General features: G+C 36.2%; 1 protein-coding gene across 2 annotated transcripts; it reads left to right on the top strand.

The window, feature by feature from the left end:
• Positions 1 to 708: 708 nt before the first annotated feature.
• KLRK1 (killer cell lectin like receptor K1) lies at positions 709 to 15581 on the top strand. Of its 2 annotated transcripts, none has more exons than XM_047868655.1 (8): positions 709 to 823; positions 2047 to 2152; positions 4328 to 4432; positions 5622 to 5714; positions 6977 to 7012; positions 7392 to 7543; positions 7826 to 7929; positions 13562 to 15580. In XM_047868655.1, the coding sequence occupies exons 2-8, from the start codon at positions 2113 to 2115 to the stop codon at positions 13677 to 13679; spliced, it is 648 nt and encodes a 215-aa protein (XP_047724611.1). In that variant the 5' UTR covers positions 709 to 823; positions 2047 to 2112; the 3' UTR covers positions 13680 to 15580. The 2 variants fall into 2 exon arrangements, with proteins under 2 accessions (XP_047724611.1, XP_047724612.1); XM_047868656.1 differs by having other exon boundaries at positions 777 to 823; positions 1986 to 2152; positions 13562 to 15581.
• Positions 15582 to 15741: the final 160 nt, after the last annotated feature.

Genomic DNA, 15741 nt, shown 5'->3' with positions numbered 1-15741 from the left:
TTTTTGGCATACGATTTGGTGCTATTGTTCTGAATAATAGACAGTAATATAATGAGTGACGTTTAAGGAAAATAGAGAAAGGGACTTATTTAATAGGAACAGAGATGGTTCTGAGACACCACGTATATCATAAATGAAATCATATTGGCTACAAATTGATAATTGTTTGAGCTAGACATATGATGGTTCATCATAGAATTTTTATCTTATACACACTTTATATTTTTATAATTAAAAGGTTATGTATGTACACATATACGTCTATTCACATGTATGCATTTATGTGTGTGCATATACTTATACATATATATATGAAAGATATCTTTCTATAGTTCCGATTTACATGAAATGTATCGCATACTTGGTTCCATTCAAATTTATAACAGCATGTACACAGGATGATTAAGAAGTTAATTTAATTTTCTTATTTGTTTTCACACCGTACTTACGGCCATATTTTAGAACAATTTTTCACTTTTAATTCAGAAAGAGATTATGTAATCCCATCATAACTCTCTTAACTCTGGGAAACTTCTTGTCACTAGATTAATCATTTGAAGTCATAAAATCGTGTTCGCACCTCACATTTATTTCATCTGTTAGCAGAATTTTCTGTGCTGTGATAAGGCGGAAATACTGTGGTTGTTTTGTGTTTTTTCACAAGGTGAGATTAAAATAACATCTGTCAGATCTCCCTCAGGGATCAAAGGTGACATCTCTAGTTTTCATTCTAAATTGGTAGGTAACCCAGGACATGTCTCAATTTTTCAGTTGTCTAGGAGGCTTTTATCCACAAGAATCAAGATCTTCCTTCTTGGATCAGGTGTGTTTCTGTGTGTGTTTTTGTTTCTGACAACTATTAGTCCAGAAATGAGAAATTCTTGAGATTTCAAACTCAAGAAAGTTTCCAAAACGATTTACACCATAAGGGAATTATAACTGCTTTTTAACTGTTTGAGTAGAATTGTGGAGGGTAAAGAATGCTTCTTACTTCTGAGGTATATATCTTTTTTCCTGTATTCAATGACGAGTAGATAGGATAAACCTACTGAAGAGTAACTTATGGTGTTGCTCTAAAGATGGAGTGGTATCATCAAACAAAACTCCAAGAATGAATCTACTTTTGGGATTAAAGAATGGAATTTGAACTTGAATTCTCACACCTGAGTTTTCTGGGCTGGTGCCGGGCACTTAACCTGCTGTGATACACAGCTTTATTTGCAAAATGAAAAACATGTTGTTACTTCCAACTACCGTGATCAAATATGACATGGCTTTTTTTTAACCTAAGCATGATATATAGTTATTGAATAGCCATTTTTTTCCTGAGAGTTCTTCTATGATAAGACATGATGTTACTATATAAATATGAGATTATTTTTACTAATGATGGTGATGACAACTTATAGGTGATGATGATGGTGGTGATGATATGGACAGAAGTTGAATTCATGTTGAATTAACAACATAAAATAACTATAGATAGAAAATTATGTGTGTTGGGGCACCTGGGTGGCTCAGTCGTTTAAGCGTCCGACTTCAGCCCAGGTCATGATCTCACAGTTCGTGAGTTCAAGCCCCGTGTCAGGCTCTGTGCTGACAGCTTGGAGCCTGGAGCCTGCTTCGGATTCTGTGTCTCCCTCTCTCTCTCTGCAACTCCTCAGCTCATGCTCGCACTCTGTCTCTGTCAAAAATAAATAAACTTTAAAAAAAATTTTAAAAAAAGAAAATTATGTGTGTTGTCATTCGATATCAGTGATAAAAAATATTTCTGATTACATATCTTAATGTAGGTGGATTAAAACACCTGTTATTTTTTTGAAATAATTATTTATTATTTTGTAACCAAGAGAAGTTTAAAAAATTAATTTTACTTGGTTTATTTACCTGGCTTTGTATGGTTTATTTACCTGGCTTATTTTCATTTTTTCCCTTTATATATATGAACGGAAAAATACTGTTATGTTCTCATTTTCCTAATGAAGATATGTCATCTCACCCTAAGGAAAGAAAACAAGAAAAAATGCCCAATTTTATTTTATTCAGGATTCCTTTGTAAAACGAAGTCTTTTTTGATCACCACTGGCGTAAAGAAACAGTCATAATTATACAATGAATCTGGTCCGAGATCGGGGGGCTTGTCACAGCATGGGTATGTACTTTCCACTTAAATGTGCAGTTTGGTTTGTGTATAATTTTTTTTTAAGTTTATTTATTTATTATGAGAGAGAGTGAGAGAGTATACCAGGGACAGAGAGAGAGAGAAGGAGAGAGAGGATCCCAAGCAGACTCTGTACTGTCAGCGCAGAGCCTGACATGGGCCTCAAACCCACAAACCATGAGATCATGACGTGAGCTGAAGTCAAGAGCCAGAGATTTAACCGACTTAATCACCCAGGCACCCTGACTTGTATATAATTTTTTAACAATTTTTTTAATGTTTATTTTTGAAAGAAATAGAGAGAGCACGAACAATGGAGGCGCAGAGAGAGGAGACACAGAATCTGAAGCAGGCTCCAGGCTCTGAGCTGTCAGCACAGAGCTGGACTTGCGGCTCGAACTCATGAACCTCAAGACCACGCCCTGAGCCGGAGTGGGTCGCTTGACTGACTGAGCCACCCAGGTGCCCCTCTGTAATTGCTAAGATACCTAGAATTTGATACAAGCACACAAGGCATAAGAAAGCAAATTACTCCAGGGGTGCCTGGGTGGCTCATTCAGTTAAGCGGCTGACTCTTGGTTTTGGTTCAGGTCATGATTTCACAGTTCTTGAATTCGACCCCACATCAGTCTCTGTGTTGACTGTGCAGAGCCTGGTTGGGATTCTGTCTCTGCTTCTCTCTCTCTACCTCTCCCCTCCTCATGTTCTGTCTCTCAAAATAAATAAATGAACACTAAAAAGAAGAAAGCAAATTACTCTGATTCACTTATGTCCATTTCATATTATGTTCATGTTATATTTTAAATAAAGTTTTCAAAAACTTGAAAGATTTTTTCCTCCTTTTTTTTTTTTTTATTAACTACCTAGAGTAAAATCTTTCACAATCTGAGGCAGCCTGAAATAGTGACAGCATAATGATTGAGAGCTGGAAGAATGTTCCACAGACTTTCACCAGTCTCTAGCTTTGAGATCTGAGGGCAATCCATAGCTTCTACGCACTTAAGTTTCTTTTTTCTATCGAGTAGAGATATAAAACACGCTATATTGACCTTAGTAGATTTGTATTTCTAGCATTATATTAAATAAGCAATATGATTTTGGCCACCTGTAACATTCAATTTCTTCATCCACAAAATAATACCTACCCTCTTCACATGTTTGATAATTAAATTACATATGGTATGTACAAAAAATGCTTCAGTATAATTTTAAGTATAAAAGATAATTAGTATTAACATTCCATTTGCAAAAGGTAATGATTGCTATCTCAGGAAGAGAGCAAAATGATTTTTTACTTGTTTTGTTCAGGGACAAGATTCTTTATGTGTCTTTATCTTAAAATGTTATGCCTTATTATTTTATTCATTGTATATCCCTCACTTTAAACAAAAACTAGGCATTTAGTAAGTGTTTACTACATGATGAACATTATTGATACTAAATGCATATTATTTAATTTCACTTTCTAAAATACCCATAACTAATTGTACTGATGTCCTTTGTTCTTTCTTTTTCTCTTTTTTCTTATCATTTCTTCTTCCTTCCTTCCTTCCTTCCTTCCTCCATCTTTCTTTCTTTCTTTCTTTCTTTCTTTCTTTCTTTCTTTCAAGTTGTTAACTTAGCAAATGTGGCTCCATGAGTTAAACACATATCTAACTCCTTAGGTCCCTGTCTTTCTTATTATACGCTGTCTTTATTTTATTTTAATTTTTTTAATTTATGTATTTATTTTGAGAGACAGGGAGAGAGTGCACGTGCAAGTGAGTGGGGAAGGGTGAGAAAAAAGAGAGAGACAATCCCAAGCCGGCTCTGTGCCCCTCACGAAATGTGAGATCATTATCTGAGCCAAAACCAAGAGTCGGACACTTAACTCACACCCAGGCACTCCTACACTGTCATTATTATAATGTTTGATTTCATTGCACATTAAGAATTGACTTATTTTAATAGAACGGAAGATCTTGCTAGAGAGATTTTGCCATAGAATAAATCTAATTTTAATCATCTTAAAGTACAAAAATCATAATCGTGAAGTAGTATAAAACAAAAGTAACTTGATGTTATTGAAAAGGGACATGAATAGAATGGCAAGTGAAGTTGTGAAAATGTGTGGCCCAAGTGGCAGAAAGGCTATGACTCCTATTGGCCTGAATTGTTTTCATCTAGCCATGGATGCAGTCCGTAATTCCAACTCTGAGCTGGTATATCATGGTATTTCCACACGACCAAAGAGAAGGCGTGTATTAAACACAAGCAAATATAGAGAAAACCGTAAGTTCCACGTCGCATCTATTTGTCTGCTCTCGGTACGTTGAGGGGAATTGTGGAATCCGTATGATTAGATCAGTGGCAAACATTCAGTTTAGTTTACCTTCAGGAGGAAAGCAGAAATGAAATTCACTCTACTATACTATTGGAATATATAATACAGTTAAACAGAACTGTTCAGTTTGGGATTTTTTTCATGCTCTGCAAATGATGAGATTATCATTAACATAATAATGACAATTGAGACTGTAGTTTCTTGAGTTTCTTTTCAAGTTTTCATCTAAATTCCAGTTAATTAACATAGAGTGCAATATTAGTTTCCGGTTTGGAATTTAGGGATTCATCGCTTCCATGCAATATTCAGTGCTCATCACAAGTGTGTTCCTTAATCCCCATTACCTATTTAGCACGTCCTCACCCGTCACCCCTCTGGTAACTATCAGTTTATTCTCTGTAGTTAAGAGTCTGATTCTTGGTGTGTTTCTTTTTTCCCCTCTATGTTCATTTATTTTGTTTCTTAAATTCCACATATGAGTGAAATCATATGGGGGACTTCTCCCAGAGAGGAACTCAAAAAGATGTGCAATTATGTAAAAATATATTCATCTTGTGATATCTAATAGCAAAACTAAGAAACAATTTAAATACACATTGGGAAAAAATTAAAGACTGTCAGGAGATTTTTGTCCATATACCAATGAAAGACAATGCAAGAAGCTATGTATAAAAATTTGACAACTTTACAAGACATGACGTGGAATAATCTCCAAGATATTTCCTTAAGTGAAAAAAACTCACGGGATATTTTGCGCAGTTTCTTAAAGGTGTGTTTTTAAAAAGGGATTGAAAGGAACTGTCTGTATTTGTTATTGTATCTACATGAAAAAGTTTAAAAATTATAACCATGATTTATACTAAGGAGGAAACTGGGGGACTTTTGTGGAGAAGCAGGAGGGAATATGTATGCATTTCTACAGTCTCTCTTTTTTTAATCATTTGCAAAGTACCTATGTTACTTGTTCTGGGAAAAATAATTAGGGTAAAAGTACTGATACCACCCCTCCTATTAAAAAAAATCTAATGTTTATATTAAACATGAGCATACCAAAAATGTTTAATCCTTATTTTCTCATCTTTCTCACTCTTTGTTTGTTTGTTTGTTTGCTTGTTTGTTTTCTTTTGTTTCTTACAGCATCTCCATTTTTCCTAGTCCATTCCATTGCTATAGCTCTGGGGATCCACTTCATTATTATGGTAATGATATGCGGTGCCATAATAATACATTGTAAGTGACAGTAGAGAAGTAGAGCATTCTTCTTTTTAATATGAAAATTTATTGTCAAATTGGTTTCCATACAACACCCAGTGCTCATCCCAACAGGTGCCCTCCTCAATACCCATCACCCACCCTCTCCTCCCTCCCACCCCCCATCAACCCTCAATTTATTCTCAGTTTTTAAGAGTCTCTTATGGTTTGCCTCTCTCTCTCTCTCTCTCTCTCTCTCTCTCTCTCTCTCTTTTTTCCTTCCCCTCCCCCATGGTCTTCTGTTAAGTTTCTCAGGATCCACATAACAGTGAAAACATATGGTATCTGTCTTTCTCTGTATGGCTTATTTCACTTAGCCTAACACTCTCCAGTTCCATCCACGTTGCTACAAAAGGCCAGATTTCATTCTTTCTCATTGCCAAGTAGTATTCCATTGTATATATAAACCACAATTTCTTTATCCATTCATCAGTTGATGAACACTTAGGCTCTTTCCGTAATTTGGCTATTGTTGAAAGTGCTGCTATAAACATTGGGGTACAAGTGCCCCTATGCATCAGTACCCCTGTATCCCTTGGATAAACTCTTAGCAGTGCTATTGCTGGGTCATAGGGTAGATCTAGTTTTAATTTTTTGAGGAAACTCCACACTGTTTTCCAGAGTGGCTGCGCCAGTTGCATTCCCACCAACAGTGCAAGAGGGTTCCCGTTTCTCCACGTCCTCACCAGCATCTATAGTCTCCTGATTTGTTCATTTTAGCCACTCTGACCAGCGTGAGGTGGTATCTCAGTGTGGTTTTGATTTGTATTTCCCTAATGAGGACTGAGGTTGAGCATCTTTTCATGTGCCCATTGGCCTACATAGAGTGTTCTCGACCTAATGGTTGCAATGCATTACTTTGATTAGCATTCAGATGCACAGCAACAAAAACTAATAATACTGGACATGTCCTTATATTTTTGCTATCCGTCTAGAAATTTGTCAACTACTTTTGCTAGAACCGTAAGTTACTAACAACACAAACCCTTTTACTAATTATCGTTTTTTGTTATTGAAATATGTCTTACATACAAGGTTTTAGGTATACAAGGTAGTGCTTCGACACTTGTATACATTACTCAATGCCCACTGCGGAGAGCATAATCTCCATCTGTCACTATACAAGGTCATTACAATATTATTGACTATCCTCCCTGTGCTGTACTTGTCATCTTTATAACATACTTATTTTACAACTGGAAGTTCGTACCTCTTAATCCTCTCAATGATTATTTTAATAGCATTATTCCACCAAGAAGCTCCACTTCCTTTACAAGGTAAGTGAAAGTCTTCTAATATTTTGAAGCACAAATTACATGTATCTCTGTATAATTGGGTATAGGCATGTATCCCACAGTGTTAACGAGAGCGTGTATAAGAAAACGATGAATTCTTGTCCGTAATCCGTAGCGTTCCAACATTTTTATTTTATTTGTTCATCTTTTAACAATGAAGGAGTGCTCCTAAAAAGCAGAAAATACTTAGTCTTTGGCATCTGTGTATATATACAAATGTGTGGGGCCATGTCATTGGAGATGATCAGATTGGCTCATCTGAAATGTTAGAGTTGGAATAAAAGGTATTTAATTTGTCTAGACAGAATCTGCTATAATGCTCATACCTGTACAGAATTAATAATATATTCTCCCTTTCTAGAAAGTTATTGTGGCCCATGTCCTAAAAACTGGATATGTTATAGAAATACCTGCTACCAATTTTTTAATGAAAGCAAAAGCTGGTACCAAAGCCAAGCCTCTTGTGTGTCTCAAAATTCCAGTCTCTTGAAGATATACAGCAGAGAACACCAGGTTGAGTATTTATTTTAACTTCCCTTCCTCTATTTACTCCTAATCACTGGACTATTACCTGAAACATAAGAGGGGCACTAACCGAGATATGTCTACCCTAAGTCTTTCTGCATTAAAAATAAGAAAGCATTTTGTAGGTATGAGGTATGGTGTTGTTTAAGTCAGAATTAGGCTAGAGGACAGAATCCATTTCCCCGAATGTGAGGGAAAAAATGATTACATGATTATGGCCTTGAATTAACTAAAAGTCTCAGCACTGGTTCTATTTGTGGTTTCAACCAGGATTTCCTAAAATTGGTGAAGTCTTATCATTGGATGGGACTAATACAAACTCCACCAAATGGATCATGGCAATGGGAAGATGGCAGCATTCTCTTACCCGACCAGTAAGTTTATACCAATTGGTGTCTCTTCGGGGGGTTGTCCCTAAACTAGCCCTGTGGTCTTTCAACGATCACGTTACCTCACACAATCCCAGGATATTCCCATATTCTAATAGTTTCAGCAGAAAGCTCTGAGGGCTTTAGGAAGAGCAGCCAATACCACAACAATGAGTAACATTAATTGCAATGTGCCAAGTGCAGTGCAAGGTAAGTCTAATAATACACCCTGTTTACAGATAAGGAGACTATAGCAGAGAGGTTAAGTATCACATATATTCATTCTTTCAGGTTTTACCTGAATTGTTGAGATACAATTACATTCCAGAAACTGCATATATTTGAAATGTGCAATTTGATAAATTCTGAGAAGTGTATACATCCACAAAACCGTTAATAACATCAAGATAATCAACATTTATCACCTGCCAAACTTTCCTTTGCACCCTTGTAATCTTTCCTTCCTACTCCTTTCTTTTTTTTAATGTTTATTTATTTATTGTGTGTAAGAGAGAGAGAGCACACACGTAAACAGAGCCGAGGCAGAGAAAGAAGGAGGGACAGAATCCGAAGCAGGCTCTGTGCAGTCAGTGGAGAGCTCAGACTGGCGCTCCATCTCACGAACCATGAGATCGTGACCTGAGCCCAAATCAAGAGTCGGACACTTAACTGACTGAGCCACCCAGACACGCCTCCTTTCTCCCTCTTTCTACCTACCTCTTTCCGTCCCCAGGCAACTAGTCTGCTTTCTGTCACTATAGATTAGTCTGCAATTTATAGAACTTAGTATCAATGGAGGCACTGCTGTTATGTCTGGCTTTTTCACTCGGCATAATTATTTTGAGATCCAGCCACCTCAAAGCATGTATTAAGAACTAATTTCTTTTTATTCTTGAGAGGTATCTTATTTATGGGTGTAGTTCAATTTGTCTATCCTTTCGCCTGCTGATGGATATTTGGGTAACTTCCAGTTGTTGACCATGAACAATAAAGCCACTTGCTATGAATATTTGTGTACAAGTCTTTGTATGACCATAGACTTTCTTTTCTCTTACATAAATATCTAGGAGTGGAATGGTTGGATAATAGGTGTATGTCTTTGACCTTTTAAGAAACTGCCAAATTGTTACCCAAAATGACTGTGCCATTTTACCCTCCCACTAGCAGGGTGTGAGAGTTCCAGTTGCTCTGCATTATGGGCAACACTTGTTATGGTCCGTTATTTAAACTTGTTTTATCCCCTTGATTAATTGACCCCTTTGCTACAACATAGTGACCTCCTTTGTCTTGTGTGACTGATTTTGACTTAAAGTCTATTTTGTCTGCATTAACTATAGCCACACCTGCTCTGTTTTGGTTATCATTTGCATGGAATATGACTCTCCATCTGTTCACTTTTGGCCTATGTGTGTCCTCAAAGCTAAAGTACGTCTCTTGCAGGCAGCATATTGTTGTATCTTGCTTTTAATCCATTTAGTAAGCCCATAATACATTATTTTCCCTCCTTCTGACTGCTTTAATGATTTTTCTTTATAACAGGATTTGAGGAATTTGTCCGTAATATGCCTTGGATTAGTTTTTTCATATTTCTTGTGCTCGCGTTTTGTTGAGGCTCTCGGATCTGTAAGTTTATAATTTTCAAGCACAATTAGAAAATTTAACTACCATTATTCCTTCAAGTGTTTCCCCTTCTTCATTTCTCTTTTCTCTTCCCCAGACGCAGGACAATTACAGATCCATTAAGCAAGTTAGAATTGTGATGAACTGGTGTTCTTTTCACTTGTTTTCTTTGTGTTTGATTGTGGATATTCTCCATTGTCCCGAATTCAATTTTTTAAATCTTTTTTCCTGCAATATCTAACTTTCACTACCCTTTCAAGTGTATAGTTCATCTCAGACACTGACCTTTTCATTTCGGAAGTTTGATTTGGCTGCTATTTCATGAATCTTCCATGTATTTCTTTAACTTTTTTGAATATATGGAATTCAGTCATCAGAACTGTCATGATATCTGGGGCGCCCGGGTGGCTCAGTCGATTGAGCGTCCGACGTCAGCTCAGGTCATGATCTCACTGTTTGTAGTTCAAGCCTCGCATTGGGCTCTCTGCTGTCAACTCAGAGCCTGGAACTTGCTTCAGATTCCATGCCTCCCTCTTTCTCTGCCCCTCCCCTGCTCGTGCTCCGTCTCTCTCCATCTTTCAAAAATGAATAAACATTAAAAAAACCAAAAACCAAAAAACCAAAAGCCTATCACAATATCCTTGTCTGTTCATTCTAACATCTGTGTTTGTTCTGGGTCAATTTTAATGGATGGATTTTTCTCCTTATGGTCACATTATTTTGTGTCTTCGCTTACAGTTACTTTTCTATTAAATTTCATACACTGTGAATTTCACCCTTGTTTAGTGCTACATATTTTTTGTCTCTAAAATTATTCATGAGATCTTTTTTTTTTCCCCAGGACACAAATAACTTACTTGGAAACAGCTTGATCTGGTTTGGCCTTGCTTTTAAGCATTACTAGAATGCTCAGTCTACAATGAATTATGCCCCACTACCAAGCAAAGACACTTTTAAGTAATCCACCCAAAACCTTTTGAAATTTGAAGTTTTGCAATATGGCTGGTGAAGACGGGCACGATTTTAGACCCTGTGCAAGCACTAGGAAAGTTTTCTTACACACATGCATTAATCAATACTCTTAAATACACAAGTGAGATCTTCTGCATATCCTCAGATCTCTTTATTTGTTCACCTCTCTCATCTCAAGTCCTATGTCCTGAGAACTCCAGCCGTCTGGCTCTTTGTGGACTCTCCAGTGTCCTATGTATTCCATTTCTATAGCCTGCTCTTTTAACCACTTGATTATACAGCTCAACTGGGCATAGTAGGACCACGTGAAAACATCCTAGCGCTCACAGAGTTTATGAATACAGGCTTACTCTTTTGGATGAATGCAAGGGTAGCTCGCTTAAAAGGTCACTTCTGTCACTTAGGATACCTGGCTTAGTAATTTCACCATGTTAGCACAAATCTCAGAAATAAAACCGAAGTGGTTTGTCAGGTCTGCTGCCCCTAAGTCTCGTGATATCACAGAGGAAACAGAAGTTCTTTGGACTCTAAAAGTTTTTAATTCGTTACTTCAAGTATACTTTACTTATTTGAACCTCTAATTCTGGAGTAAGTAACAAAAACATCACAACAACATCCTTGCTAATGTCAGGTTAATTCGGTTCTTTCTGGCAGACAGTTTTAAGCACTTTATATGTATCTTCTCATCGAAGACTCTTAAAAAGCATCCAACAGAGGTCATTTTTAACCTAATTTTGTGGGTAAGGAGCAGAATCTTAGAATGTATAATAATTCACTTAAGCTATAAAACGAGTAATTGTGGTAGAGAGTCAAATAAATCCCTTTCTTACACTACAGCCAGAATTATCATTAAACGACTTTAAAGAGTCTCTTCTCGCTGATTTTGAAGTTTACTTTGCTTCTTTAACGCTTAGTTGGCAGTGATCAATGAATGACCTCTTACTGTCATCTTTTTCTTTCAAATGTCCCCTTATATTCATTGTCAGGGACTATTCATTATATATTTAGAATTTGGATGTCCCAGTTTATCTTAGAATTGATCTGGGGTGATCTCTTTTCTGTATGGCTGGATTTTATTTTTGGTAAAAAAAAAAGTTTATTCTCTGGAAATACTAATAAAATTTTGTATCACCTTATCTCAACATTTATCACTCTGCAAGTGCAAATGTTTGTTTTGGAAGCCAAAGCAAAACAACTAGCATATTAAGTTTCGTTTTGTGCACGTGATAAGTATTTGTTGAGCATTACTCAATTTCCAGAAACCATACAGAGATAACTACAGGGATGAATAGTACAGAACTCCATCAAGACTTTCACACTTCAGTCAGAGATATGGTTTTAAACAAGTAAAATCCAGAGTTATGCTGTGGTGGACGTGCGATGTGAATGGTATGGGAAAACAGACACAGAAGCTGAAAGGAATAGAAAAAAAAAATCCGATTTAAAGGTGAAACTCTAATGTGCATAGATTGAGACCAACTAAGAGCAGTTACTAAAAATTTCTTAATTGTTTTTTCTCTTATAGTAGGTAGTGGTTTCTATATAGGCTGAGTTTCTTCTCTTGTCCTTTTTTATTTTTTTCAAAAATTTTTAATGTTTGTTTTTGAAAGAGAGAGACAGAATGTGAGCCTGGGGAGGGGTAGAGAGACAGGGAGTCATAGAATCTGAAGCAGGCTCCAGGCTCTGAGCTGTCAGCACAGAGCCTGATGCGGGCCTCGAACCTATGAACCTTGAGATCATGACCTGAGCCAAAGTCAGTCACTTAACTGGCTGAGACGCCCAGGCTCCCCATCTCCTCTTGTCCTTTTAAATACGTACTATCAGACCACAGTCTTTCTTTTTTTTTATTGTTCTGATTCACATCAATTCATCATCACTCTTTGCTCAGCCTTCTATTTCTCACCTGTTCCTAGCAGAAAAGAATCACCAGATTCCAAGGCAAAATAGATACACAGATAGAACTATCTCTAGATGGAATGCCTACACACACACATGCACATATATATGTTTAAGTTTATGTTATAAACACATATATATATTTATCTACACCTAAACATATACACGTATATGTATATATAATACATATGTATATTATATATGATATAATATTATATATGTATGTATATATACACACATAAAATATATAAGAATTTTACAATTCATTTTTATTTCCTTACCAGGTAAAGTTGCACATATCTAAAGAAGATTGTTTATTTTTGCATAAAACATGACATCTGCTGACCTCATTGAATTCTAACTGCATTTCTCATTTACTTGTTTAAAAAAACATTTAAAAAATTTCATTTCAGGGCTCCTGGGTGGCTCATTCCGTTAAGTGCTAGACTCTTGATCTCATGTTTTTGTGCGATCCAGTCCTGCATTAGGCTTCGTGCTGACAGCACGGAGCCTGCTTGGGATTCTCTGTCTTCCCCGCTCTCTGCCCCTCCCCACTGTCTCTCTTTCAAAATAAAAACAAAACTTTTTAAAATAAATATAAACACAAAACTTTTTCAAAAACCTTTCATTTCGCTCTGGTACATATACCAAAAGAGCCTAGACTTCCTAAAATGACAAATTTCCAATGTAGACAAAATAGTGACCTATACTAGAATGAAACTTCTACTTTTATAACCGAGTTGGCTATATTCTGCATATCTTTTATTTTATTTTTTTATTTTTTTTTCAACGTTTATTTACTTTTGGGACAGAGAGAGACAGAGCATGAACGGGGGAGGGGCAGAGAGAGAGGGAGACAGAATCGGAAACAGGCTCCAGGCTCCAAGCCATCAGCCCAGAGCCTGACGCGGGGCTCGAACTTCACGGACTGCGAGATCGTGACCTGGCTGAAGTCGAACGCTTAACCGACTGCGCCACCGGGGCGCCCCATGCATATCTTTTAACTAAGAGATACCAAGCATGGTCCTAAAACATCCTGAAATGATATTACTTTAATACTTATTTTTAAATAAATTGTATTGCATTTTTTTAATATTTATGTATTCATAAAGTAAGTGATGAATATAATTTGTCTTTCTCTCTAATCTAGACTAACCATGGTTGAAATGCAGAATGGAACCTGTGCAGTTTATGGATCAAATTTTAAAGCTTATACAGAAGACTGTTTAACTCCAAACACATACATCTGCATGCAGAGGATTGTGTAAAAGCTGATGATGTATAAAATATAAAAGATTCAAACACACCAAAGCCTTTTGCCAAATGTGCTGTGGAAAAAACTTCCAGCAGAAAATTCCACCAATAATTATTGTATTATTTTTCCATCTATGACCTACACAAAAATAACCTTGCAGGGGAATAAAGGCCAATAAGTTAAAAAACTTATCTTCCATAAGAATGCTTTGTTTAATTTTTGCAAAATTTTGGGTAACGAACAGATTCATTTTTACATTTAATAAACTGTTGATGAAACCCAGGGTTGAACTAAATTTCAAACTATGAGTTTATTAAATGTACACAAAAATTTACACTAAGAAGGCTTTTAGAAATTTTGAAAATCAAATAAATCTAAACTGGGTGAAGGGTACATGAGGGTTCGTGAAATTTACTATATTGAAACATTTTCAAAATAAGGGTTGAAAGGTCAACAGATACACCCTCAAAATTTCAAAATGCCACTGCCATTTTAATACAGCACATTTTGGTAGAAATTGAATTACTCCCCCTAGTACTGCGCTGACTGCTGCAAAATACAGAAAATGAAGAATTGAGTTTGAAGAGGACTTTCTAGGCTTTGAGGCAAAAATGGCGTTTGAGTGTGAAACCTGTGGAGCGACCAAGATGTTTCTCGGCAAACCAGTAGGATGACAGAACTCTTGGCAAATGGAATAATAACGTGCAAGTGAGCAGCATTTGGAAGAGTCTGTGACTCTAAAGGAAGCCACTTTGTATTGATAGGTCTGGTTCTGCGTTTTATTTGTTCATTCATTCGTCTGTTTTAGATTCCACATATGAGTGAAATCCAATAGTATTTGTCTTTCTCAGCCTGACTTATTTCACTTACCAGAATATTCTCCAGGTCCTTCCATGTTGTCAACAAATGGCACAATCTCATCCTTTTTTAGGGCTGTGTGATATTCCATCGTATATGTCCATATATATCTACCATGTCTTCTTATCCATCTGTCTATTGGTGGACATTTAGGCTGCTTCCATACCTGAAGCGAACATAACATCGTGTGTCTACTATACACAAACCGAAAAAAGTTACCAAAAAAAAATCCATTTTGATAAGAGCAGAATGATGAAGAAGATAAGGAGCTTAAGAAGGGGAGGAGAGAGAAGCAGAGGCTAAATCCAGAGGTGTGGACCTTTGTGCACCCATTATAATTTTGGTTTTCATTCCAAGTGCACTTGCCATTTGTGTGTTTTGTGACAGGCATGAAGCCATGGATTGAACAGCATTTTCATGGAAAATTACGATAAAACGTCATGAAAAAAATCAATTTAATTTTTTTTAATTTAATTAAATTTTTTAATTTAGTTTTTAAATGTTTGTGTAAAGCAATACGCACCAATCATAATTAACAACGCTTAGCATTTAGTCAAGTTTGTTTTAAGATTTTATTATTAAATATTTAAATCACAGAGAGTGAAATGTTCTCACCACAACAATAAAATGATAATTATGTGACCTACTGGATTTGTTAACTAACCTTATTGTGCTAATCATTTGTATTGTAGATTTGCTTTATGTATCAATTGTATTTTTAAAATCCATAATATTTTATATAGTTATAAAGAGGCAGAAATGTGAAATCAAGCTTATTCAATGTAGTATTAAACTATCTCTGTTTTTAATATCAATTTTATCCTTGCCAATGTTAACCTAGCCTATGAAATGTATTTAGAAATGCTTTTTCTATTTTCCAAAACGGCTTATATAAAATTGAAAAAATAACCATGAAATTTTCAAAGAAATCTTCCTGAAGTCCTCTGCTTCTCTTTATGGAAAGAGTTTTAAAAAATAATATTTTGGGGGCGCCTGGGTGGCTCAGATGGTTGAGCAGCCGACTACCGATTTTGGCTCAGGTCCTGATCTCACGGTTCATTTCATGAGCTGGAGCCCCGCATCCCTGCTGTGAGGGTAGAACCTGCTTTGGATCCTCTGTCTCCCTCTCTCTGCCCCTCCTCCTCCTCTCTCTCTCTTTCTCTCAAATAAATAAACGTTAAAAATTTTAAAAAGAATAATATTTTCATGGTTTTAAA

The sequence above is a fragment of the Prionailurus viverrinus genome, chromosome B4 (assembly GCF_022837055.1).
Source record: "Prionailurus viverrinus isolate Anna chromosome B4, UM_Priviv_1.0, whole genome shotgun sequence".
In the NCBI taxonomy this organism is placed as follows: Eukaryota; Metazoa; Chordata; class Mammalia; order Carnivora; family Felidae; genus Prionailurus; species Prionailurus viverrinus.
Note: the sequence above shows the minus strand (reverse complement) of the source record. Positions and strands in the feature narration are given on the sequence as shown.

Coding starts and splice junctions, on each gene's coding strand:
- KLRK1 (XM_047868656.1), top strand. CDS start 2,113: ATGAATCTGGTCCGAGATCGGGGGGCTTGTCACAGCATGG. Junction 5,715..6,976: donor CGGTGCCATAATAATACATT/GTAAGTGACAGT, acceptor TTATTTTAATAG/CATTATTCCACCAAGAAGCT. Junction 7,544..7,825: donor TATACAGCAGAGAACACCAG/GTTGAGTATTTA, acceptor GGTTTCAACCAG/GATTTCCTAAAATTGGTGAA.